Genomic DNA, 27,050 nt, shown 5'->3' on the forward strand with positions numbered 1-27,050 from the left:
ATGGCGGCACCGTTGCTTCACACGCGGTTGCCCGGAGATGCCGCCGCTTCGGCAGCTGCAGTCAAGACGCTGGGCGCGTCGAGGACCGGGTAAGAACCCAGGACGCTTCCTTCTGCGCGTTTGGGACTAAAGCCCAGGACCGGGATTAGGGGAGCGGAGCTGAAGGGTCTGGGACAGAGCTAACGGAGTGGGGTGGGAGCAGAGGGAAGAGGGTCACTTCAGGTCCTCAAGAGTGAGTCCATGCCCCTTAGATGGGTAATAAAAGTGGGAGAGGGGATGGAAAAATGAACCTATTCTCTGTTCCATAGTCCCCCCTTTCTCCCCACTGGTTCCTTTATAGCATCCCAGGCCTGGGTACTGCATTCTGCTCCTTTACTCTTCCCTCCTGCTTCTTCGACTAGCTTTGGAAAGAGGTCCCTGGGCTATTTGGATTATTAGCCAAATGCTGCCACTGACGGAAAATTGCGTCTTACGTTTTGTTTGTTTGTTTTTTTAAAATTTGTTTTGACACACGTTTGTTTAACAGTGTTTCTGTCTAGCTCAGCTTTTAAAGCCCCTAACCCCCGTAAAACACTTCGGGGTTTAACTTTGAGAGTCCTTAGCAGGATGCTGTGTTTTTTCACTAATCTGCTCTGTATAAAAGAAGCAAACTTTGCGGAACACTTGGCATAATATCATTCATAATATTTAAGTGCCTACTTTTGGCGTTAGGCATGGGGGACAGTATTTCAAAAGAGACAGTGTCCCTGGTCTCAACAGACCTTCAGTCTAAGGAGGGAAAGACAGTAGATAAGTAAACGATGATTTCAGATAGCGGTAACTGCTGTGAAGAAATAAAACAGTGTGGTGGTAGGGGAGAGGGAGAGGATGGGTACTTTCGATTTCTGATGGGGAAGGTCTCTGACATTTGAACTTCAACTTGAATGAAGACAAGGGTCCATCCACCTACACATCTGGAGAGTGAGTGTTTCTGACAGAGGGAATAGTAAGTAAAATGGGAATCTGCTTGGCAGGTTTGAAGAACAGAAAGGACCCTGGCTGCAGTACAGTAAGTGGTTAGAGGTGAGGTCAGAGAGGTAGGCAGGGGCCAGATTAATGTAGGACCTTGAAGACGATAAAGAGTAGGAAACCTTTGGAGAATTTAAGCAAGAGAGTAGAGTAGCATGATCTGTCTTAAGCTTTTGAAAGATCATTAGATCACTGAATGAAGAGTGGGTTGCTGGGGGACTCAAGTGGAAGGAGGGAGGCCAGTTAGGAGGCTTTAGCAGTAGTCCCACTGAAAAATGTTGGTTCAGTAAGTGTTGGCTATTATAGCTTTTATTTTTCCCTGTCATGCACTTAATGTTTTGATAATCTTGGTTCTATAGGCTTTCAGATATGCTTGCATTAGAAAATGATTTCTTCAATTCTCCCCCAAGAAAAGCTGTTCGGTTTGGTGGAACTGTGGCAGAAGTGTTGCTGAAGTACAGAAAGGTAAGAGGTGATAATGTGAGGTTGGTGGGTTTTTTTCCCAGCTTTATTGAAATATAATTGATATATTGAGGTTTGATTTTTGCTGGTCAGAATATAATTATAGCTGTTATACTGAAACCCAGTAGATAAATAAAATGGATTTTAGATATCAATATTGAAATCAAGTAAATTTAACAACAGCACGGTGCTGTCAGTTCAAAATTAGAGTAGTAACCCCTTTGCTGAGGTTTCACATCTTCAAGTGCTTTATTTACCTAGTGTCTTAAAATCTTTAGCAAGTAGTAGAATAAAAAACCATTAGATCAAAGCATTTTTTAAAAAAATAAATTTATTTATTTTTGGCTGTGTTGGGTCTTTGTTGCTGTGCATGGGTTTTCTCTAGTTGCGGCGAGCAGGGGCTATTCTTCGTTGCAGTATGCGGGCTTCTCATTGTGGTGGCTTCTCTTGTTGCAGAGCACGGCTCTAGGTGCACGGGCTTCAGTAGTTGTGGCACGTGGGCTCAGTAGTTGTGGCTCGCGGGCTCTAGAGCACAGGCTCAGTAGTTGTGGTGCACAACTATGTTGTGGCTTAGTTGCTCCTCTGCATGTGGGATCTTCCCGGACCAGGGATCGAACCTGTGTCCCTTGCATTGGCAGGCGGATGCCTGACCACTGCGCCACCAGGGAAGTCCCGCATTTTATTTCTTAAGGAGTTACCAAAGCATTGCTTGGGGACAATAAACCAGCTCTATTAATGGGGATTTTTTTTTTTTTTTTGGCTTTGTTTTTGTGTTAGTTTAGAAGTGATTCTGCTGTATCTCAGCAATGGTGGGAAAATATGCATTACTGTCTATTTTTATATGTAACCTGCATTTATATCCATATATATGATTGGATAGTGTCATGGAATATTGACCTTATCATATTCAAATGTCAGTACACAAGTATAGCTAAATATGAATGGCCTGTTGTCATTTTCTTTTTTCAAGCCGCCTAGCTACACTAACATGAGTTTTAAAATTTTCGTAGTCAGGATTTTATAATCCGCAACTGATGTGTATGTTACAATGTTCTTTTTGTAAAAGTTAAAAATCCTGCCGTTGGTCTTTAACTGGAAACCCAAGCAAGGAAAAATTCATTTTTTTTCCCTCCTTCTTGTTAAGGGGGAAACAAATGACTTTGAGTTGTTGAAGAACCAGCTGTCAGATCCAGAGATAAAGGTAATTAATTTTGTGTTTGATTATTAGCAAAGTTGTTGCCACTTTGTAGAGACATTGGTTTGCACTTTTGGTCCTATTCCATTCTTTAGAACTTGCTCTATGATCCTTCTTTAATGGTTCTCAACCAGGGGCACTTTTGCCCCTGAGGTAATTTGGTGATGAACTGGAGACATTTTTGATTGCCACAACTGGGAGAAGGGAGGAGTGCTACTGGCATCTAGTGAGTGGATGATAGGGATGCTGCTAAACATCCTACAGTACACGTGGCAGCCCTTCACAGCAATGAATGATCTGTCCCCAAATGCCAGTAGTCCTGAGGTTGAGAAACCCTGCTTTAATTTTTCCTTTTCAGAACCTTTCTTCTATGCTGCATGCAACTCTCATGTCTCTCCAGTTCTAAAACAACAAAACAAAATAAAGAAACAACAAAAAATGACTTGTCTTTCAAACTACTATTTCAGTGTTTTTGGAAATGGTTCAAGGTATATACCTGTCATGTAGTAACACCTCAGTAAATGTTATTTCCCTTTTCTTCCTTTATTGCCCAATTTTGGAAAGAATAGTCTATTACTGTGGGCAGTGGTAGTCAGATTGCCTGGCATTAAAATCCCAACTCCATTGTTTCCCAGTGTGTGTTATTGGGCATGTTGTTTAACCTCTTTGCCTCTGTTTTCCTCCTTGTAAAACCAGAGAAATAAGAGAAGTACTTTAAATGTAGCTGTTTTAAGAGGATCCAATGAGTTAATATACAAGAAGCATTTAGAACAGCCTCTGACTCAGAGGACTTTGTAATTGTTAGTTGTTGTTCCTGTTGACAGTCTGCATTTTCTCATTTCTCATTCATGTTTAAATCCACTGTTAAGTCCACTGCTGTATTTACTATGACAGAAGTTACCAGTGATTTCTTATGTGTTGATTTCAGTGGACTTTTTTTTTTTTTTAAGCCCCATAGTAATTCCTTGTAGCAGTTTATACAGTTGACTACCCATTTCTTAAAACCTTTCCTTCAGGACTTCCCTGGCGGTCCGGTGGTTAAGACTTAGCACTTCCACTGCAGAGGGTGCAGGTTTGATCCCTGGTTGGGGAACTGAGATCCCGCATGCTGCGTGGCGTGCCCAAAAAATAAAATAAAATGAAAAAACAAAACAAAAAACCCCTTTCCTTCGGTTTCTTTGATCTTCCTGCTTTTTATCACTTATCTCTAATCATTCTCTTGACAGGTTCTTCTTAAATTTGGCATTGATTGGATTTCCAAACTTAACCCTTTCCTCACTTTACAGATTCTTCCTTATGCCCTCATGGCTTTGAAATTTATCTGTGTCCTGATAACTTCCAGATTTGCATCTATAGCTCAGATTGTGTCTTGTGGGCTCCAGACCTGTTTCTTTCTTTCTTTTTGTAAAAATCTTAAAATTTTCATTTCATTTAATTTATTTTTTATCGAAGTATAGTTGAATTACAATGCTGTACAGATGTCTTAACTGCCAGCCCACAGGTGTTACAAGTGCCCTGAACTTAGCATTCTCTCTCTCCCAAACCCACTTCTGCATCTTTCTTTATGTGCTTAAATGATCCGTTGCTTATCTCTGTCTCAGCCTAAGTCATCTCTAAAACACATTCTAAACATGTCATTGCCCTACTTCATGCCCACTGAAGAATAAAGGAGCAGCTTCTTAGCATGGTTTGCAACAAATTTTCAGTGTTCAGTCCCACTGGATACTTTATTTCTTAAATTTGCCATTTCTGTTCATCTTTAGGGCTTTGCATGTGCCTTTTTTTTTCTGGCTGTAAGAGGTCCTCTGTGTCTACTTTGTTTGCTACCTATTTGAGCATGGGCTCTGGTTACATAGCCTCCCTCCCTTACTGGCTTTGTGACTGAGGGCAAGTTACTGCATTTCAGTGCCTCAGTATCCCCAGCTATAAAATGGGAACCAATGGTAGTACCTATCTCATGGAGCGGTTGTAAGGATTAAACGAGTTAATATATGTTAAAGTCTTAGAATAATGCCTTGCACATAGTTAGTCTTATATTAGTGTTTATTATTATTTTTACTGTAATTATAAAACTCCTACTCTTTGAGATCCAACTGCAATATCATCTTCACCAATGAACTTTCTCAGGTTCTGTCTAAGCACATGGTTGTTCATTCAGTCCATACCCTACACTGCCAGCAGATCTTTCTAATTGTAAATTTGTCTTACAAGGACTTCACTGATTTGTCTGGCCCCTCTTTGCTCCCCAGATTTATCTGTTGGCTTGTTTGCTCACGATATAGTCCAGCCATACTGAACTACATTTGGTTTTCTGAAGACATGCTTTTACCTCTGTAAGGTATAGAGCCCCCAAGAATACTCACTCTGTTTAAAGACAGTGGAAACATCACTTCTTTAAAGCTTTCTTTAAAGACCTGTGCATTCTTCCACAGGTACAAAGAACCACATTCTTTGTGTTCTGCTGTATTTTATATCAGCACGTCTCCTTGGGATTTTGACAGACCAAGAATCACATCATTTGTGTCCACATTAGTTCAGAAGAGTGTTAAAATCATTTGTTTCTAATAATAGTTCAGTACTAAAGCACCAAAGTCTCTGATTGGTTTACTTTAAAAAGTGGAGCAGTTTAAATGTTGTCCTTATATTTTTGTTGCACTTGTTTTAGTGGAAAAGTGACAGGATAGAGCTAACTTATTTTTATTTGTGTGTAACTTAGCTTGTCTTCTCTGTTTCAGGCCTTGTTATCCTCAATGACTGTGGACATTATGAAGTTACTGTAGTGCAAATGAGTTGCAACTTACTTTATTTTATTACCAGGTTACTTAGGGTTCATCAGTAAATAGTCAGTGTCATTGAGGTTTGTCACATAGATAATGCATAGGAAGTACTCACTGGTGAACCGGTGGGGAAAACGTGGGGAGCTCCTTCATGTGGGGCAAGGCATTGTGGGAAAGTGGGCAGAGCGTTGATCTAGACGGACAGGTTTTTTTTTTTTTAAACATCCTTTTGGAATATAATTGCTTTACAGTGGTGTGTTAGTTTCTGCTTTATAACAAAGTGAATCATCTATACATATACATACATCCTCATATCTCCTCCCTCTTGCGTCTCCCTCCCACCTTCCCTATCCCGCCCCTCTAGGTGATCACAAAGCACCGAGCTGATCTCCCTGTGCTATGCGGCTGCTTCCCACTAGCTATCTGTTTTATATTTGATAGTGTATATATGTCCATGCCACTCTCTCACTTCGTCCCAGCTTAGCCTTCCCCCTCCCCGTGTCCCCAAGTCCATTCTCTACGTCTACATCTTTATTCCTGTAGGCGGTCAGGTTTGAACCTAGTTTTTTACTGGTTTGGTTGGGCAAATTGCTTATTAATCTTTCTTAGGCTCAGTTGCCTCAACGGTAAAATGGGAATAACAGTAATCCATTTGCAGCATTGTTAGGATTCGGAAAAGGTATATATGTACGGTGTTGAGCACCATGCCTGGCACATGGTGTGTTCTCACTAAATGACACTTCCTATAAATAGTCTACTGCTGTAGGTCCAGCCCTGTCTGCTAATAGTTTATCACTGTAGGTTCAACACTGTCTGTTTGTAGTCTGTTGCTAAAGGTACAACACCATATGTCTCTTTCCCCTACTGAGTCTTAGCATTAACCATTTTCTTTCAAAAATTAGGGCCTTTTTTTTTTTTCTTTTTTGGCTGCGCTGCCCAGCTTGCGGGATCTTAGTTCCCCAACCAGGGATTGAACCCACACCCTCAACAGTGAAAGCCACTGGGCCACCAGGGAATTCCCCAAAATTAGGGGCTTTAATTTTTTTCTTGTGTATGCTGTATATATGCATGAATACAAACAGTATCTTTATTAAATATAACTGATATCTTATTCTTTACATGGCTTTTTTGTATTGCTATTTAGGTTTTCCCATGTCACTAAAAGTATTATGAATAGTAATTTTATTGTCTGAAAAATATTTAATGGAGTAGTGGAACCATCACTTATATAGAACACATTTTAATTCATTTAAACCCATTTGAAGGTTGGGTTAAGAAAAAGTTACATTTATTGATGACTCTAGTTAATCAGCTTAGGTGAATGTTGTCAACATGCTTGCAGGTCAGCATGAGTATAGAGGAAGTAGAGGTACGTGTTGGTCCTTGTGGTCTTAGAATATTTGAATCTGTTACAATTCTTTAGTTTAAAGAAGTCCCAGGTGTCAGCATTTGAGGTGTTCTCACTTTTCTAGGGCAAACAGAAGTGATTAGAACTAAGTATTGCATTTGATTCTTTTTCCTGTATATCAGTTATTATATTACTTTAAAAAAAGGAAAATTTATTGTAACATCTTTTTCCATTTTGATACAAACTAAGAAATTTTCATCCCAACTTTGGCTTAAGTCCAAGTTTGTGACATTTTTTTTCCCCCAATTTAAATTTTTTTTTTTTTGATGTGGACGGGTTTTTTTTTAAGTCTTTATTGAATTTGTTACAATGTTGCTTCTGTTTTTTGTTTTGGTTTTTTGGCCACGAGCCATGTGGGATCTTAACTCCCTGACTAGGGATTGAACCCACACCCCCTGCATCGTAAGGTAAAGTCTTAACTACTGGACCACCAGGGAAGTCCCTAAATATTGTTGATAGATGATCAATGCCAGATAGATACCATTTCTCTGTTATTTGTGAGAATTTGTGATTTTGAACGTACTTTTCTTTGTTTAACTTAAGGATGACCAGATTATTAACTGGCTGCTGGAATTCCGTTCCTCCATCATGTACTTGACAAAAGACTTTGAGCAGCTTATTAATATTCTGTTGGTAAGTTCGCCATTTATTTCATCAACTATTATATGTAATTCAGTACTTTGAAAATAGTATATATTGTATCAGTAAAATGTTCCTTTTGTCTTTCTCTCCCTCCCACCTCTAGAGGTTGCAGTGGTTAAATAGAAGTCAGACAGTGGTGGAGGAGTATTTAGCTTTCCTCGGTAATCTTGTATCAGCACAGACTGTCTTCCTTAGACCATGTCTCAGCATGATTGCTTCTCATTTTGTACCTCGTAAGTGGCTGCTCTTTGCTTGCTTTGATTTTTAATTTTCTAAATATCTCTATTAAAAAGTTACCCTCCCACTATATTTTGGAGATTATGCCACCATGGAATATTCCAGGATGCTTATTGGCAGCAGTTCTGGTACATGTCTGTCCCCTATAATGACCTCTGTGGAAGTGTCTAGATTCATCTGTTGCTATGATTTTTATGGATTGTAATTTGCTTTAGTGAGCTTCTGACGAAGTCTTGGAACTCGGGGATTTTTAGCTACTTAAACCTCCTGCCCCCATTGTAAATTTTATTAAGTTTGGGCAATGGAAAAATCGCTTTTTTATGTAGGTGTTGATTGTTTAGATCAATATTAGAAGAATAACATATTTCCTTTTTTCCTCAAAAGCCCGAGTGGTCACTAAGGAAGGTGACATAGATGTTTCGGATTCTGATGACGAAGATGATAGTAAGTATAAAGAGGACTAAAGCAAAGACTTCCTCCTGTGTCCTAGTGACCGTGTGCTGAACTGTCCTAGTGAACGCGTGCTGAACTGTCCTAGTGACCGCGTGCTGAACGCTGAAGTTTCCTGGCACCTCCAGGACTTAATCTGATATGTAGGCTGCAACAAAAGGCAACCTTTGATGGAATCATTTTGTTATATTTAATGTTAATGTGCAATCAGTTGCCCTTAATGGCATTATTTATAGTCTTCATTGATAGTCGGTCATGGAGAAAACTCTTGAAATTATTATTTTGCTGACAAATGATTCAGTTTTGGTTAGCAGGCATTTTTAGACTTAGGTAGATAATTGTTCAGTTTTCAGTTTTATCTTGATGCTCATACTCTCCCTTTTCACCTTGTAGATCTTCCTGCAAATTTTGACACATGTCACAGAGCCTTAAAAATAATAGCAAGATATGTCCCATCGTGAGTATACTTTGGTTACTTATTTTGAATTGCGGTGTTTAAGTCTCAAGAAAATTATGATTGGTTAGTAGAAAATTGTAAAATATTCATAGCATCAAAACTGAAGTTATATGCTGCATATTTTTTGTATCCTGTTGATATCAGATCACATTCTATAAAAAATGGCATTTCAGTTCTCTATTCATTGTCTTTAACTATTTTTCAAAACTTGTATGCAAATTCTCCCCTCCAGCTTTTTATGGTGGTTGGAATTTTGCTTTTATCTTCAACAGACACGATATCCAAAACTTTTCAGTTAGAAGCCCCTGCGTTTGTGTCATGCCATATGAATAAAAATTAGTTCTAAGAAAATCTTTTAAGGTGTGTAGGTTTCTTTTGGAGGGGTGAACTTCAAATTCCCCCAGTAAGTTTAGCAAATAAGCTAACTTTAAAAAGTCTAGGGCTTCCCTGGTGGCGCAGTGGTTGAGAGTCCGCTTGCCGATGCAGGGGACACGGGTTTGTGCCCCAGTCCGGGAAGATCCCACATGCCGCGGAGCGGCTGGGCCCGTGAGCCATGGCCGCTGAGCCTGCGCGTCTGGAGCCTGTGCTCCGCAGCGGGAGAGGCCACAGCAGTGAGAGGCCTGCGTACCGCAAAAAAAAAAAAAAAAAAAAAAAAAAAAAGTCCAAGTTGATAATTTTTTCTCCTTTTTAAAATAATATATATGTGCAGTGGGAAGTGTTTAGATTTTAAACTGAAGCCTTCATTAAACTTTTGTGGAAGAAAGGATCCCCCTTTAATTTACTGTTGATATCAAACTTAATAGAAGCTTATTTTTCCCTCAGTTGTTACAGATTTTCTCTGAAGCCATGCATTTATTTTCAGTTCCAATTGCTTGAAGTAGGAGTTACCGTTTGCCTCCTGTATCTATATTTGCTCTTAGGATGGAAATGTTAACCTTCCAAGAATGTCCAGTTAACATGGATTGACTGCATGTTTTTTCTTTTTAAAATAGAACACCATGGTTTCTTATGCCGATACTGGTGGAAAAATTTCCGTTTGTTCGAAAATCGGAGAGAACGTTGGTAAGAAATCTTTTCATGGGGGAAACTAATGGAAAAGTTGTTTTTTGTGATGTAGTTTTAGGTGAGTTTAGGTCTTTTTCTTAAAAGTTGTTTTGTCTGCTGAATTTTAAACTCAAGACTAAGAATTTGACTCAGATTCCTTTCTAGCAAGTGACTGACTGAGGGTTCTCGGTGCCTTTTCTCTTATTCCTACGTGCAAGTCAAAGGCAGAGTCCATTGCAGAAATATCTAAATAGGCTTAATGCTTACACAGATGGGAATTACTAGAAGATAATAGTTCATTTACTACCAATTATAAACATGCTTTATTTGAACATGAAGGCAGAGCCTTCTATAGATGAAGTCTTAAGTTATTTGTGTAATATTTAGATCATCTGCATAACTTTCAATAGTGGTTCCCTTTTAAGCATAGATTATTTTTTCCTAAATAATATATTACAGGTATTAAATAAGGAGTTAATAACTTTTGCTGCTATTTGTGATGGTGTGCTTCAAGTGGAGTATTACAAATTCTGTATCTCTTACGAACATAATTGCAAAAATTCTCAACAAAATACTGGAAAATTGAACCTAACAACATATAAAAGGAATTATGCACCATGATCAAATGAAATTTATCCTAGGAATGCAAGGTTGATTTAATACCCCAAAACCAATTAGTATACTGTATCAGAATAAATGATAAATACCACATGGTCATCTCAATAGATGGAAAAACACCAGAACCCTTTTATGACAAAAATAGAAGGGAACTTTCTCAACCTGATAAAAGGCATCTATGAAAAATTCACAACTAACTTTATACTCAGTAGTGAAAGACTGAAGGCTTTCCCCTAAGATAAGGAACAAAACAAGGATGTCCACTTTTGCCATTTCTGGTCAGTATTATTCTAGAGGTTCTAGCCAGGTGAGTTAGGCAACAAAAAGAAAAAGGCATCCAGATTGGAAAGGAAGAAGTAAAACTATCTCTGTTTGCAGATGACATGATCTTACATATAGAAGAATCCTAAGGAATCCACAAAAACAGTAGAGGTAATAAATGAGTTCTGTATAGTCACAGGATATAAGATTAATGTATAAAAACTTGTTGTACAGGACAATGGGGAAAAGAATAGTCTTTTCAACAATTGGTTCTGGGACAAGAGTATGTTCACATGCAAAGAATGAAATAGGACTTGTTACACCATATACAAAATTGAACTCAAAGTGGATAAAACTCTTAGAAAATAGGTGAAAATATTTGTGACCTTGGATTAGACAACAATTTCTAGATATACCACAAGCAGCCATAGAAGAAGTTAAATTGGATTTCATCAAAATTAAAAACTGTTGTGCTTCATAGGACACCTTCAAGAAAATGAAAAGATGACTTAAAATGGGGAAATACTTGCAAATCATGTATCGGATAAAGGCCTTGTATCTAGAGTATATAAATAACTCTTACTAACTCAATAATGAAAAGTCATATAACCCAATTTAAAAATGGACAAAGGGTCTGAATAGGTGTTTCTCCAAAATAGTCATACAAATGGCTAATGAGCACATGAGAAACTCAACATCATTAGCCATTAGGGAAATGCAAGTCAAAACCATGAGATACTGTTTCTTACCAACTAGGATGGCTGTACTCAAAAAGATAGATAATAGCAAGTGTTGGCAAGGATATGGAGAAACCAGAACCCCCCTACCCTGCCAGTGGGAATGTAAAATGGTAAATGGTGCAGCTACTTTGGAAAACAGTCTTACAGTTCCTCAAAAAGGTTAAATGTAGAATTGCCATATGACCTAGTATTTCCACTGCTAAGTACATACCCAAGAGAAATAAAAATATATGTCCACCTGAAAACTTTTACATGAATGTTCAAGGCAGCATTATTCACGGTAGCCAAAATATGGAAACCAAATGTTTAGCAGCTTATGAATAAACAGAATGTGCTATGTCTATACATTGGAATATTATTTGGCAATAAAAAAAGAATAGTTTACTTTCTACAACATGAATGGACCTTGAAAACATTATGCTAAAACACCACATGTTGTAAGATTCCACTTATATGGAATGTCTGTACTAGGCAAATTCATAGAGAAAGAAAGTAGACCAGTGGTTACCTAGGGCTGGGAGGAGGTACATTATTAGAAGATACAAGGTTTTTTTTTAGAGTGATGAAAATGTTCTAAAATTGATTATGGTGATAGTTACACAACTCTGTGAATATACTAAAAACTATTGAATTGTACACTTTATAAATAGGTGAATTTTATATGAATTATATCTCAACAAACCTGTTTTAAAAACACTGTAGAAGTATACAAATCACAAACTTAATTTACTGGGGGTAATTAAATTATTCTAATATTGTGTATATAAACAGTGTTGTTTCTATGTTGCTTGATAGTCTTTTCTGTTTGAATAGTTGAAACTAAAGATTGTGTAATTGATGTTTTGCTTGCATAATTATGAAACATTTATTCTCTGTTGAAATGTTCATCTTTTTATGTTTTAGGAATGTTATGTTCATAACTTACTAAGGATTAGTGTGTATTTTCCAACCTTGAGACATGAAATTCTGGAGCTCGTTATTGAAAAGCTGCTCAAGTTGGACGTAAGTATTGGGTAATCTGTTTTTCTCTTTGATTTTTATTTATTAAATAATGTTATAGTGTTTGTTATCATCATAATATTTGAAACAGTAGTAGCAACAATGGAAAAAAATCCACAGTTCCACCTTTGATTCATTTCTTTGAACATTTCTTTGAGCATTGATGTGCTGGTGTTTATAGACAGTCCCATCTCTCATGGTTGAGGAACAAGGCATTAATTAAATAGTCACGTAAATGGAAAAGTACAGTTGTGGTAAATGCTGTGAATGGAGCACATGCGTTATGAGCTAGAAAACCTGATGTAGTCAGAAGAAGTTGGAAATGCATACCTAAGGAAGTTATTTTGGGGTTCTTTATACTTTTTTTAAAGAGGCTTGCAATAAGCTGCAGTGGGAATGAGAAAGTGATAGATTCTGGTGACACGGGGAGGAAAGGTCCTTGAGACTGGATTGGAAGTAGAGGAGTAGAAGGTAAGGGAAAGGAACCCTTCAAAGGTAGCTCCCTGTGGAAGGAAAGTTTGGTGTTGCGGTAACAGTAATGAGAAACGTCAGGAGGAAGTTGCAGGATGATGAGTTCCATTTTGGATGGATTGAGGTGCAGGTGGGGAGCTAATGGAGAATATTCACCAAGCAGTTGTAGCTGCAGGTAGGGCACTGAGAATGAGGCCAACAGGAGAGGGGAAGTGAGATCGGAAATGAGAGGAAAACCAAGAGTCTGGACACCCAGGGAGGATCTGGAGGGGGGAAGGCTTTAGTAGGTAGCATGAGATATTGCTAACCTTTCTTTCTTTCCTTTCTTTTTTTCTTTCTTTCTTATTTATTTATTTATCATTATTTATTTATTTTTTGCCTGCGTCGCGTCTTAGTTGGCAGCATGAGGGATCTTTTGTTGCGACACATGGACTTCTCTCTAGTTGTGGTGTACAGATTTTCTCTCTCTAGCTGTGGTGTGCGGGTTTTCTCTCTCTAGTGATTTACGGGTGTTCTCTATATAGTTGTGGCGTGTGGTTCCAGAGTGCGTGGGCTCTGTAGTTTGCAGAATGCAGGCTCTCTAGTTGCAGCGCACAGGCTCAGTAGTTGTGGCGTGCGGGCTTAGTTGCCCCGTGGCATGTGGGATCTTAGTTCCCTGACCAGGGATCGAACCCACGTCCCCTGCATTGGAAGGCAGATTCTTTACCATTGGACCACCAGGGAAATCCCCTATTGCTGAGCTTTTTAAGGAGGATGAGAACAGCAAAGTCCTTGGGTTTGGTGCTTAGGAGGTAGTCTGTTGCTGGAGAGAGCATGGATGGTTAGGAAGTGGGGCTGCTAGAGACGCGGTGAGGGTTTGTGGTGTAAAGAGGGGATGAGGCAGGGTGAGAGACATGTTTCAGGGTTGGGGAGACTTGAGGTTTGTGGACTAAGGAAATAGGAGTTGATGGGAAGAACACTGATTCTGTAGGAGGTCTAGGAAGGGCTGGAGGTTGGGTGGGCTGGCACATTGCTCACTTGGAGTTAAACCTCTCTGGTCAACTGCATAAATATATGCTTATGGAACGTTTTAGAGTATATTTAGGAAAAAGGTCATTTATAGACAGTTGAAAAGGCATGATTTGAGTGGTATGTTAAACAAGATATCTGAAGGGTTATATAGCCAAATAAATACTCATTAATTCAAAATTGATTGCATTTAATAATTTTCTCCTCAGTTGATTGATGATATGCTTCTTATACACCATGCGTGTGTCTTGTGCATAGTAAGAATTGGAATAAACGTTGAGTTTGTTGAAGCTATCTGTTTTAGACCAACATAGCACAGTTCATATTAATTTTATGTACATATGTAGTACAGGGAGCTTAATTTATAATCCTGTAAATTTCTCCACGACCCAGACCCATTTATAGGTTTGCATTGTGATTGTTTATTGAGTTACAGTGCTATATAGGGTGCTAATATGGACATCTTTAAAGCATGTGTATCAGATGAATTTCAAGTCCCTGAATAATGTAGTTATATTTTAAATGCTTTTATTCTTTTTTTTTTTTCTTTGTTGTAATGTAGGTGAATGCATCCCGGCAGGATATTGAAGATGCTGAGGAAACAGCAACTCAGACTAGTAGTGGAACAGATGCCACAGAAGGGCTCTTTAATATGGTGAGCATTTATTAATGAAATCAGACATACGCAGTTCACAGTCCCAGAGGGTGGGAAGAAACAGCTAATGGCTTCTTACCTTTTTCAAGGCTTTGAATTAAAACAGTAGTTCAGCAAACTTGAAAATGATTTTTTAAATGAGTAGTTTGCTTTTTTGTGGCTTATTGACTAGTAGAGCTTATTTCCAAGGCTTTGAATTTGGGTTTGGTGAAGTATGTTTCATTTTTATTCTTCTGTTTGTTCTTTGTTTTTGTAAACCACATATTGTTTGTGAAAGAGTGATAAATGGAAAAGCATACCAATGTAACTTCTGTGTTTTACAAATTGTATACCTTAATGCACTGCTTCTCTACCTGGGGCAGTGTCTTCAGTTGGGTTCACTGGGAGGAGAGCCTGAGATGGGGATTCAGGTGCCCTTGGGGCAGAGGGTGTGAGGAAGCTGGAAAAGATGGGAAGGAACTAAGTGAGAGTTCAGTCTCAGTTGGAAAGCAGCTACAGCCTGATCCCCCGCAGAAGCTCTGGAGCATGAGTTGCAGGATAGAGTTAGTCCTACCTTGAGACCAAAGAGATGGCCTCCTGTGACTTCATGTCAGTCAGTTCTGATGGGGAGGGAATGGGAGCAGCAAGGGCATTTCTCTGGAGAAGGGGGGCAGCTGTGAGCTGTCGGCAGCCAATACTCAGCAGCTCGGGGATGGGTGCCCTGTCCTGGGAAAGGAAACCTGGCACCAACAGTGGGTGCCAGGAGCTGGGGGAAATCTGTGATGTTTGCATGGCCACACTGTAAATGGGTGTCTAAATGAGAATCAGAGGCTGAATCTGTGCTTTCATTTTGAATTCCACGGGTGGTTCTGATTCACACCTCTGGTTGAGAGCCCCTGCCTGGAAAGGTCTTTGTGTATTTTATTTTATCTTTTAAAGGAAACGATTACCTCAGAATTTTCTCACTAAACTACTTTTACTGAGGCTTTTAATGTTAGTTTTTACTTTACTTTCAAAGGACGAAGATGAAGAAACTGACCATGAAACAAAGGCCGATCCGGGAATGCTTGATCAGATGGTCCATCCTGTAGCTGAACGCCTGGACATCCTGCTGTCTTTACTTTTGTCCTACATTAAGGATGTCTGCTATGTAGATGGTAACAACCTGTAGTAGTCACAGTAACCGCTGCTTTGTTGAACACCTACAATGCACTGTGCTGGCTATTTTTCATACTTTAGTACTGATAGAAATCCTGTCAAAAAATCACTGTTTTGAGTATGGGGAAGAGAAGGTTTAGAGAGATTGTTACTTGCCAACATGACATAGCTTGAGAATAGTGGAACTGGGATTCAGGCTTAGTTATGTTTGTCTTCAAAGCCCTTGATGATATTTTCACTGATTGCTGTATTGAAAGCTTATATATGGAGTTTGGACAGTTTTAGGCGGACCTCAAGTTCAAGACATTTAAGAAATTGTGTAGTAGACGTTGATACGTGGTACTTGGTGTTCCGTATTGAATTTAGAGAGTCTAGGTCCTTTGGTTTTGCCAGGTGTTGGTACTGTAGTGAACAAATTGAAATGCTTCTTGCCCTTACAGAATTTTTAGTCTAGAGGCTCTGCCATGCCACTCAGTCCTATTATTAGGACTTGAACCTGAATTAATATGTTACTACTTTAACTTTCTTGCTGTTATAAAAATAATACATATTGATTAGAGAAAATTTGGAGAATACAGGAAAGGATTTTTACAAAGTTTATACAGCCACATTCTTACTATTTGGAGAACCATTATTGGCATTTTTTTTTCTTTTCTGTTTGCATAGGTATATGTGTTTTTCTCAGTGGATTTGGGGATCACACTATATGTAGTATTTTATAATCTTTCCTTTTCACCTCTTGTGAACATTTTCTCATACCATTCACTGTTCTTCTAAAATAGTTATATGGATTTAACTGGTTTCTTATTTTTTTTTCTCCCCCTGCTTTTTTTGCCATTATAAATAACAGTATGATGAACATCCTTGTATATATATTGTCAATTATTTGCTTGTGATAAATTTCTAGCAGTAGAATTACTGGATCAGAGGGCTTCTGCTTCTAAATGGCAGTTTTACAATGTGTGGCATCACAGTAGTATGTATGAGATGAGAGCCTGCTTCCTTGCCAGTGCTGGGTTATTGTAATTAAAAAGGAAACTGTACAAAATAAAGATGGCATTCCCCCCCACCCCCCCATAGCTTAATAGATGATGTATGTCTTAATGGTGTTGTTTGCTGTTTACGAATTTGGTAAATGAAACTGGTAGCTTGAAAATAATGTCTTTATAAAACTGAAATGCCAAATTTTCTTTGTAGGTAAGATTGATAACAACAAAACAAAGGATTTATATCGAGATCTCATAACCATCTTTGACAAACTCCTGTTGCCCACCCATGCCTCTTGCCATGTGCAGTTTTTCATGTTTTACCTCTGTAGCTTTAAATTGGTGAGTATGTCATTCACATTATTGTAGCTTATTTTATTCTTTCCCAGAATTTTCCCTTAAAAAATGGGGGGTGGGGCTTCCCAGGTGGCGCAGTGGTTGAGAGTCCACCTGCCGATGCAGGGGACACAGGTTCGTGCCCCGGTCTGGGAAGATCCCACATGCCACGGAGCGGCTAGGCCTGTGAGCCATGGCCGCTGAGCCTGCACGTCCGGAGCCTGTGCTCTGCAACGGGAGAGGCCACAACAGTGAGAGGCCCGTGTACCGCAAAAAAAAAAAAAAATGGGGGGTGGAGGGAGGTGTGGAATAGAGACCATGAGGTATTTCTTTGTCTTGAGCTCATTTTACTTAGTGCCCCTGATGAAATAACAAGACCTTTTCAACCCATGGAAAGAGCAGAGGGCATTGCTGCTGCCCTTCAGCTTAAGCTGAGTGCTCTGAAAGTGTCATCCTGCATGTGGTCCACTAGGTGGTGCCCTTCCCTTTAGTTCAAGCCTTTATTAAAATCTCATAAGGGATATTTAACTGTTTATTTTCTTTATTCTCTTTCAGTTGATCTTAACTAGCCCAAACTAAATTTTTAATCTAGGATTTTAAAACTTTAGACTTTGTTTTTCTATTTTGAGAACAAAGCAAACCAAAGGAACACAGGACTCTTCTTTGCAACTATTTTGTAGCTTCCTAGAATAGTCCAGGAGAGTATTGGTCACGTATAGGAAGGTTAAACTCAATCTGCCCCAAAGCATGTGTTAGTAGCTTTTGAAAAGAGCTATTTGGGAGAAGTTGGAGGTTGCATCCTTTGTTGAAAAGAAGCGAATTGGTCTGTTTTTTTCCTACAATTAGCATAATTAGTCAAATGCCAACTATACTTTATTTGTTTATTTTAAAATATTTATTTATTTAATTTGGGTGCACCGGGTCTTTGTTGCAGCATGCAGGATATTTTAGTTGCAGCATACGGTCTCATATTTGGGGCATGTGTGCAGAATCTAGTTCCCTGACCAGGGATCGAACCGGGGCCCCCTGCATTGGGAGCTCACGGTCTTACCCACTGGACCACCAGGGAAGTCCCACCGACTATACTTTAGTCTCTATTTCTGGTTAAGTTTGATATGTGTAGTCTGAAAGGTAGTGCAGAAGGGGTTCCCGTGTGAGCGTGGTTAATCACTGGTTTCCAGTTATGGCTAAATATCAGAATCACTTACATAGCTTTATTTATTTATTTATTTTTGGCTGCGCCACTTAGCTTTTGGGATCTTAGCTCCCTGACCAGGGATAGAACCTGGGCCCTGGCAGTGAGAGAACCGAATCCTAACTACTGGACCACCAGAGAACTTCCGCTAACAGAGCTTTAAAAACTGGTGGATCCCAAAGCCCTGTCACAAATCTGTAGGGTTCCAAAGCCCTGAATCTGTAGGGTTGATTTTTTTTTTTTTTTTTTTTTTTTTTTGGCTATGTTGGGTCTTGCTTGCTGCGCACGGGCTTTCTCTAGTTGCAGTGAGCTGGGGCTACTCTTTGTTGCGGTGCATGGGCTTCTGATTGCGGTGGCTTCTCGTTGCGGAGTACAGGCTCTAGGCACACAGGCTTTAGTAGTTGTGGCACACAGGCTCAGTAGTTGTGGCTTGTGGGCTCTAGAGCTCAGGCTCAGTAGTTGTGGCGCACGGGCTTAGTTGCTCTGTGGCATGTGGGATCTTCTTGGACCAGGGCTCGAACCTGTGTCCCCTGCATTGGCAGGCGGATTCTTAACCCCTGCTCCACCAGGGAAGCCCCTGTAGGGTTGATTTTGGGATCCATTGAATTATTTAATGCTGTGGAACACCTTTTGTTTTTAATAGTATTATCTCAAGGTGTTTTAAAAATAAGAGCCATGATAATGTATTCATTATTTATCTAGCAGTATAACTGAGATACTAGAACTTTCCCATATTGGTGAGTTAAAAAACTTAGGATTCTGATCGCCAGAATATCTTAAGTGTTAAAAAAAGATGAGACCAACACCTTCTCTTTTTATAGGGATTTGCAGAAGCATTTTTGGAACATCTGTGGAAAAAATTGCAGGATCCAAATAATCCTGCTATCATCAGGCAAGCTGCTGCAAATTATATTGGAAGCTTTTTGGCAAGAGCTAAATTTGTTCCTCTTATGTAAGTAACCTAATTTTCCAAGTGCTTTTCATATCATGCTTTAAAAAGTATAGTATTGTCTCAAGTCAGAGAAATATCTGCCTTATTTTTTTGGTCTGTCTTTAAAGTGAAAAAATCTGTTCTCCCACTCTATTCAAGATGTTTATATTTCTGAGAGGCAATTTCAGAATAAAATATCTCCTTTTCAAAATGTAAAACCTCATACGAAAAGCTTTTGTAATCTGTTCTGTATGGTTGCACTTGAATATGAAGATCCATTTGTCTTCATGGATGGTGTACAGTGTTGTATACTGTTTTGATTCTTTTTATAGGTTTGTCATTTTTCATTTGCATTCCGAATCAATTGTATCTGTTAAAGCTGAAGGAAAAAATCCTTTTAAAGGTAATAGATCTATTTAGGAGGCCAGCTCTGGACCTGTTTCTTCTAGTTATCCATGAAGATATCTTTGGGCAAGGATGCTATTTAAAAACCCTTTCCTGACAGCTAAAAGCTATCTGGCTGTTCTGCCCTAAATTGTTGACCATGGGATTTCATCAGAACCCCTTAGGGAATGGTGAGGTCAACCGGACTGTCTTTCTCTTGTAAGATGTGGGTAAACATGCCCTGCTCTTTGGCCATATTCCCCCAAGAGGGCTGGGAGGCCATCGGAGAAGCCCTTCTGAGTTGATGAGGAGAAACTGTTCTCCAGCTCTTGGGACTTCAGGCATTCTTAGGGGCCTGCCTGTTGTTCCTAGGCGGTCCATGTGCTTGAGCTTGTAACTGGAAGGCTGTCTTTACACCTGCCTACCATTTTCTTTCCTTTCTTTGCTTCTCTGTGCCCATGGGTGATAGATACAGAAGCCAAAGGACAGACTTTTCTTAGTTTGTAAGGAGAGGCAATTGTGTGTTCTTATATGTCATTCTAGTTTTTTATGAAGCAAGTGAAGTTGACTTGAATTTTTCTTTTCTCTAGTACTGTAAAATCATGCCTCGATCTTTTGGTTAAGTGGCTGCACGTATACCTTAATAACCAGGATTCAGGAACAAAGGCATTTTGTGACGTTGCTCTCCACGGACCATTTTATTCAGCCTGCCAAGCTGTGTTCTACACTTTTGTTTTTAGACACAGGCAGCTTTTAAGTGGAAACCTGAAGGAAGGTCAGTGATGTGGGGTTGATGGATATGAACTGGATTTTCCTTTTAAGCCCCACTTCTAAAAAGATGTGGGGCTTAAAAATAGTTGTATGAACTCTAGTAGGACAAGGTTTTATCACAAGGTAAGTAAAATCACTGCTTTTTTTTTTTTTTTGTATAAATAAATGGTAAGCGTCTTGGTTAAAGAGGACCTATTTTATTTGGGAACATATGTATATGTATAACTGATTCACTTTGTTATAAGGCAGAAACTAACACACCATTGTAAAGCAATTATACTCCAATAAAGATGTTAAAAAAAGAGGACCTATTTCTTGTAAGCCATTACATTATGCCATTTTTAGTAATTTTTATCAAAATATACGTCAAAGAATCTCCTAACAAAAGACACTTAGGCACAAGTTGGTTTGCTTGCCTCTTAGAATAAGTGTGGTGTCTTTCTTTTTAACATAGGAGAGAAGTATATTTATTGGTTCCAAGACAGTAGTATCTACCTAATTTTTCCTTCTACCTCCATAGTTTTTTGTAAACAAACAAACAAAACCCTGAAATACAAACAACTAATGCACATTTGAAAAACATGCTCAACTTTACTGATAACTTAAGACATGTAAGTCTCTCTTGGTTTTGTTGGCTGTCGCATTGACAGATTGTGTGTGTGTGTGTGTGTGTGTGTGTGTGTGTGTGTATGTATACATATGGAATTTAAGAAGGAGAAATTCCATATTGTATAATCATTACCTCTAAGGAATGGAGAATCACTGTGTTGCCTCAGCTTTTTAATGATTCCATGATTGTTAGTAGAAATCATCACACAGTCTTTGTTTCCCTCTGTATGTTCAGCATGTGCTGAGGTTGCTTATATCTGAGTTCCAAATTGTCATGTAAGGTTATTGCCCACTGGGAATGTATGTTTACTTCCCGAATCTTTTTTTTTTTTTTTTTTTTTTTTTGTGGTACGCGGGCCTCTCACTGTTGTGGCCTCTCCCGTTGCGGAGCACAGGCTCCGGATGCGCAGGCTCAGCAGCCATGGCTCACGGGCCCAGCCGCTCCGCGGCATATGGGATCCTCCCAGACCGGGGCACGAACCCGTATCCCCTGCATCGGCAAGCGGACTCTCAACCACTGCGCCACCAGGGAGGCCCTTCCCGAATCTTTAAAAGAATAAACTCTTTTCTTTAGAAAAGTTGGTTTGGTCATAAATACATATGGTTGAACCTAGTGATATTCTTTGGGCTCTACGCTGTGTGACTGTCTACATGGACCTTTAATGCATTTGTGCAAATACCTTTTTTAAATTTGTTTTTTTTACTGTATAAAATCATAGGTGCTGCTTAGACTATTGTGTTTGTACCTTTTTAAAAAAAATCTTTTGTTTTTTAATCAAAGGTTTGAGGTACCTTCAAAGTCTAAATTTTGAACGGATAGTGATGAGTCAGCTAAATCCTCTGAAGATTTGCCTGCCCTCGGTAGTTAACTTTTTTGCTGCAATCACAAAGTAAGTTATTTATGCTTTATTTGTGGAAGTTATTTCAAAGTGAATTTATGTTAGTATTGTAAAATTCCGTTAAATTTCTGTGAAATTATTTAACAAAATTAATAACAAAAAACATTTAAAAACCAATAACCCAGTACTTGTGGAAAGTACTGCATTGAAGGTATTGTTTTTATACTTTGGTTGCACTGGAAATTGCTACTCCTTTTTAATCTAAGGACGATAATTCAGCAGAAGCTTAGGCACTTTGAAATAAGTAAGGCAGCTAGCAAGCTGAGAGGTACAAACCACAGATGTTTATTAGAGTGACTCTCATAATGGTAATAAAAATAGACTGGACATGAGATAAACATCCAACAATAGGAAATTGGTTCATTGAGGGCCTTGTGGCTACAGCTGATGTGTGTAGCATTTATTGTGTGCCCAGCACAGTTCTGATAAGCACTCTGCATAGAACTCACTTAATCCTCACACAATCCTATGACTGTATTATTAATCCCTATTTATAAATGACGAGAAGGGGGGCACAGAGAGATTGAATGACTTGTGTGGAGTCATGGCTAGACTCTGGCAGAGCTCAGGTTTGAATGCTGACAGGCCGGCTCCTTCATAAGCATTCACTGAATTATTCTGCTTCACGTAGAAAGTGAATTGGAGACCTTGGGTATCTTATCATGATATTGAGGGCAGGATCATAGCTTAAAATCTTTAACAGATTGAGCTATTAGAAGATAAGAATAATTTCTGCATCCCTCAGTCCCCTTTAGACATCTTGTTGCTCTCATTCAGCAGGCATATTTTTCCTTTGCTGGCCATCTAGTTCAAGGTATTCTCTCTCCCTCAGATCTCAAAAATGGTAGTAAAGAATTAAGATAAGAAACCAACAAGCAACAGTGTCCAGTGGGTGGACGTTTCCAGCACATCGCGGGAAGATAGGAAGCAGCTGGAAGAGTAGGACGGATGGAGCAAAGCAGAGGCAGCTGCCCGTAGAATATTCATGGGGTGGGAGAAGAGGGCTGCAGCTGAGGAGCAGACTGGCCAGAGAGGCTCTGGATCTGGGGGTGGGATGAGCACGGACGTTAGGAGTAAGACGTGAGGCTGAGAGCAAGAGGTCGAAATAAAGGTCTGTGTCAAGGAATTTATGGATCATTCTGTAGCTCCTGCTTCTGCTATATTGACTCATATAGCTGTATTTTGATTTCGACTGCTGCGTAATGTTCTCATAATTTTAAAACATCGATTCTTCGTTGGGATTTAAGCTGTCTTCCTTTTTCAGTGTGGGTGCATGGTTGTGTGTGTGTGTCCTGGTACACAGGCACATACTTCCTGTCACCCAGAAGTGCAGTTGCTGGGTTGTAGGAGGTGCACATCTTCACTTTTACCAAATATTACGAAGTACTCCAGTGTGGTTTGGCCATTTAACACCAAGAGTCAAATGTGATCCTTGGCTAATGGAACAGAAATGAACATATGGTGCTTAAAATAGCAGTAGTGACCTGGGAGCCTGAGAGCAGATACCTGAATGAGTACCGTGGGAGGGAGGGTGGGAGGGGGAGAGTTGGCAAAGGTGAGCTAAATCTTCCTCTCAAAGAAGTGGCCCAGTGACTGATTTTTGAAGTTCCTAAGTCATAACCACCAGGGAGTTTGACAACATATGGTCCTGTTGGGCTTTGTTGTTGTTGTTGTTTTAATTAATTAATTAATTAATTTTTGGCTGCGCTGGGTCTTCGTTGCTGCGCACGGGCTTTCTCTAGTTTCAGCGAGCGGGGGCTACTCTTCGCTGCAGTGCGAGGGCTTGTCATTGCAGCGGCTTCTCCTGTTGCGGAGCATGGGCTCTAGGCGCACGGGCTTCAGTAGTTTTGGCTCGTGGGCTCTAGAGCGCAGGCTCAGTAGTTGTGGCTCACGGGCTTAGTTGCTCCATGGCATGTGGGATCTTCCCGGACCAGGGCTCGAACCCATGTCCCCTGCATTGGTAGGTGGATTCTTAACCACTGCGCCACCAGGGAAGTCCTGGTCCTATTGGTTTTTATCGCAAGTTTTTCTGTCCATTTAACTGTTTTCACTCACTATGCCTTTTCTTTTCTTTACCATTTTCTGAGGTCGTGATTCAGTAAACCCCATGGCTCTCCCTTAGTACCCTCCTTAATTTCTTCAACAGCCAAGTGTCTCCACCAACAACCCATATCCCCTCTCAGTGAATCCTGAATCCCTTTTTCACCAACCCACTAATTCTTACAAACAGTAAAAAATAAGTAAAGACAGCTACATAATTCTGTAAACTAAAAGAATTACCGTGGATGCATTAATTTTTAGTGAATAGTGCCTAATTAGTAATCTAAGCCCACTCTCATATTCTTAAAGTGATAGCACATTTTCTTTCTCCTTAGCTAACTTGTAAATAGTAGACCCAGAGGACTGTACCCTAAAAGCATTACTTTCTACTTTATGTTATTTTCTTCTTGTAGTTGTTATGTTCAATAAGATCTATGTAGTCGGGGTAGTTGTCACACATGAACGGGCGTGTCCATGCAGAGTAATTCCAGCACATTAATGCCTCTGTCTGTGTTGGTTTTATTCCACAGCAAATACCAGCTTGTTTTCTGCTACACCCTCATTGAGAGGAACAACCGCCAGATGCTGCCAGTTATAAGAAACACTGCTGGGGGGGACTCAGTGCAAACCTGCACGAACCCACTTGACACTTTCTTCCCCTTCGATCCTTGTGTACTGAAGAGGTAGGTACACTTAGACAGTCAACCTTTCGATGGTGAATTTAAATGCAGTGTGTGGGCTTCCCTGGTGGCGCAGTGATTGAGAGTCCGCCTGCCGATGCAGGGGACACGGGTTCGTGCCCCAGTCCGGGAAGATCCCACATGCCGCGGAGCAGCTGTGCCCGTGAGCCATGGCCGCTGAGCCTGTGCGTCCGGAGCCTGTGCTCCGCAACGGGAGAGGCCTCAACAGTGAGAGGCCCGCGTACCGCAAAAAACCCCCCCCCAAAAAAAAAAACCAAAAAAAATAAAAATAAAAAAAAAATAAATGCAGTGTGTATGTGCCTTTACCAGGATCGGGATTTGGGGTTTCTTTGTGGTGAGTGGCCCTTCTGGCCGTTGATAGGGTCTCGTGGTCTCCTTGCGTGTTTTCCAGGCCCAATGTGGAGAAGCCTGTTCAAGGCTGCTGAGGGTCGTGGCACACGAGGGCTTGCAGGTCTCTCCTTCAGTAGGAGCCCAGATTGACACCAAGAGGTTTTTGTTTTTCTTGAAACCTGTTGGTTTAAAAATACAAGAGGCTGGGGATAGAGGTACCTGGATAGGGAGGATGCTGCCTTTTCTTGGCTCATAAATTTCTGCCTAATGACATGTTCCTTCTTATAGAGACCACATCCCATACTGTTGCACAGGATAAGCAAATGCCAAGTGATTTATCTGGATGGGTAGTTCTGGAAAACCCCCAGGCCAGTCTTAACTTCAAATGTATATATATATAAGGAAGCAGGATTTCTGCTTATGACAGTTTGTAACTAACAACACAATGATTTGGGATTATCTGGTCCCCTAAGTCTTGGTTGACTGAAACCAGATTGGTCTTTTTACCCAGATTTATTTTTAGTAAATGACTGTAGGAATATTAAAAAGGAATTTCCAGAATAATATAATTTCACCTTCATTTGTATATATTATAACTCACTGTTAATCTTTGCAAAGTTAAGTAATTTCACTTGAAAATGAAAAGTTGGAAAAAAATGAAAAAAAGAAGAAAATGAAAAGTTGAGAAACAGTAGGTGTAATACTCCATCTACGTGAGTGGATGAACTCTTACAAAGAAGGAGCCCCATTAGTTACAGAAGCTACATAGGATATTTTTGGACACTACTATTATTTGAGCGATAGTTTTTACTTCTTCATTTTGGGTAATGGGTCTTGTGAGAAAAGAGTTAAATATGTGGTGACCTTTGCTGTAGTATTTAATTTGATTTTGAAACCTGATCTTCTTGACAGGTCAAAGAAATTCATTGATCCTCTTTATCAGGTATGGGAAGACATGAGTGCAGAAGAGCTTCAGGAGTTTAAGAAACCCATTAAAAAGGTAAATTTATGATTCAACATACTTTCTGGGAATCTCCTACGTGGTTACAGAGCACAGTCAAATAGTTAATAGCAATGTTACACTTGAAAAATACTACATTTGTTCATTCTGCCTTTACAGAATTCCAAGCCCAGGTTGTGTTCTTACAAGAATAGTGCTTGTTTTTTAATGAATTGTTCAAACCAGACACTTCACATGCTGACTTTGGGAAGTGAAGGGTAATTAAAAGTTGGCTTAACACATTTAGATCTCTACCATTTGATCGTTACCACCAAGTAACAGTCTCAGATTTGCTTACTGTTGAAATGTTCCCAGAAGTTAACATTAATTTTGTAGGTTTTCATGAATAGGTGGTGAAGATGCAGGTCTGCAGCACGTCTTGCAGTGCGTGGCCATGGAGCTGAGGCACCTATTGCCAAAGGAGAAAGTTAGAATCCAATAATAAAAAATGTCACCATTTGTTTCTTTGTGGCACATTCATTTCTATATTAAATGTCAGCTTTAATGTGCCTGTCTTCTTTTTCATAAGTAATCATTGGAAAGCTCTTTTTAGTTTTATTCTTTCTTTAAATTTTGCGTTTGAGGAGGATGGTCATTCATTCATTCATTCATTCACATTATGTTAGATTGAGCAAGAATGACATATCATGTTACCTGCCCTCCTTGAGCTTAAAATCTGTTCAAAAAAAAAAAATCAGACTTTAAACAAACACTCACAACGTGTGATGAGCAGTTGTGCGGATGGTTCATAATAAAGAAGTGTGCATTGGGAAGCGTTCGAAGTTAAGATTCTTTTCCTTCACCTTTGTCTTTCCAGAAGTAGCACATTCCTGAGGAAAGGGATTCTTGACAGCATTTCAAACTGCCACTTGTGATCTTGTTGATAATCTCTGTTCTTTGTGCAGGAGGTGGTGGAAGATGAAGAAGATGATTTTTTGAAAGGTGAAGCTGGGATTACACCGAGCTCCTTTGATGTGCATTTCCGCAGTCCTTCAAGCAGTGTGGGCTCCCCACCTGTCTTATACCTGCCAGACCAGTCCCTCATGATCACAAGGATTTGTGATTGAGACTGACATTCCTCCCGTCGTGCCCTTCAGTACCAAGGTTCATACTGTTTGAGCATCTCGTTGAACTAGAGCAAGTACGTGCTTCAGGCATCTCACTTTCAAGTTAGACTTACTCTAATGTCTGAACAGACATGGTTGGGTTTTTTGTTTTGTTTTTGTTTTTTCTGTTTTGCTCCTGCACAGACAAAAGGAAAAGACAGGGATTCCTTAGTGGCGCAGTGGTTGAGAGTCG

At 39.7% G+C, this 27,050-nt stretch overlaps 1 protein-coding gene across 2 annotated transcripts; it reads left to right on the forward strand.

Annotated features, from left to right (window-relative positions):
• On the forward strand, positions 1 to 26,853 carry RRN3 (RRN3 homolog, RNA polymerase I transcription factor; the record flags this gene model as incomplete). Of its 2 annotated transcripts, XM_079718718.1 has the most annotated exons (18): positions 1 to 89; positions 1,368 to 1,473; positions 2,615 to 2,671; positions 7,394 to 7,483; positions 7,596 to 7,725; positions 8,114 to 8,173; positions 8,573 to 8,636; positions 9,629 to 9,698; positions 12,203 to 12,301; positions 14,340 to 14,432; positions 15,430 to 15,568; positions 16,767 to 16,897; positions 18,908 to 19,038; positions 19,992 to 20,176; positions 21,563 to 21,671; positions 24,251 to 24,403; positions 25,664 to 25,751; positions 26,657 to 26,853. In XM_079718718.1, the coding sequence occupies 18 exons, from the start codon at positions 1 to 3 to the stop codon at positions 26,816 to 26,818; spliced, it is 1,956 nt and encodes a 651-aa protein (XP_079574844.1). In that variant the 3' UTR covers positions 26,819 to 26,853. The 2 variants fall into 2 exon arrangements, with proteins under 2 accessions (XP_079574844.1, XP_079574845.1); XM_079718719.1 differs by lacking the exon at positions 7,394 to 7,483.
• Positions 26,854 to 27,050: the final 197 nt, after the last annotated feature.

Source organism: Hyperoodon ampullatus, assembly GCF_949752795.1.
Source record: "Hyperoodon ampullatus genome assembly, chromosome: 14".
Taxonomy (NCBI): domain Eukaryota; kingdom Metazoa; phylum Chordata; class Mammalia; order Artiodactyla; family Ziphiidae; genus Hyperoodon; species Hyperoodon ampullatus.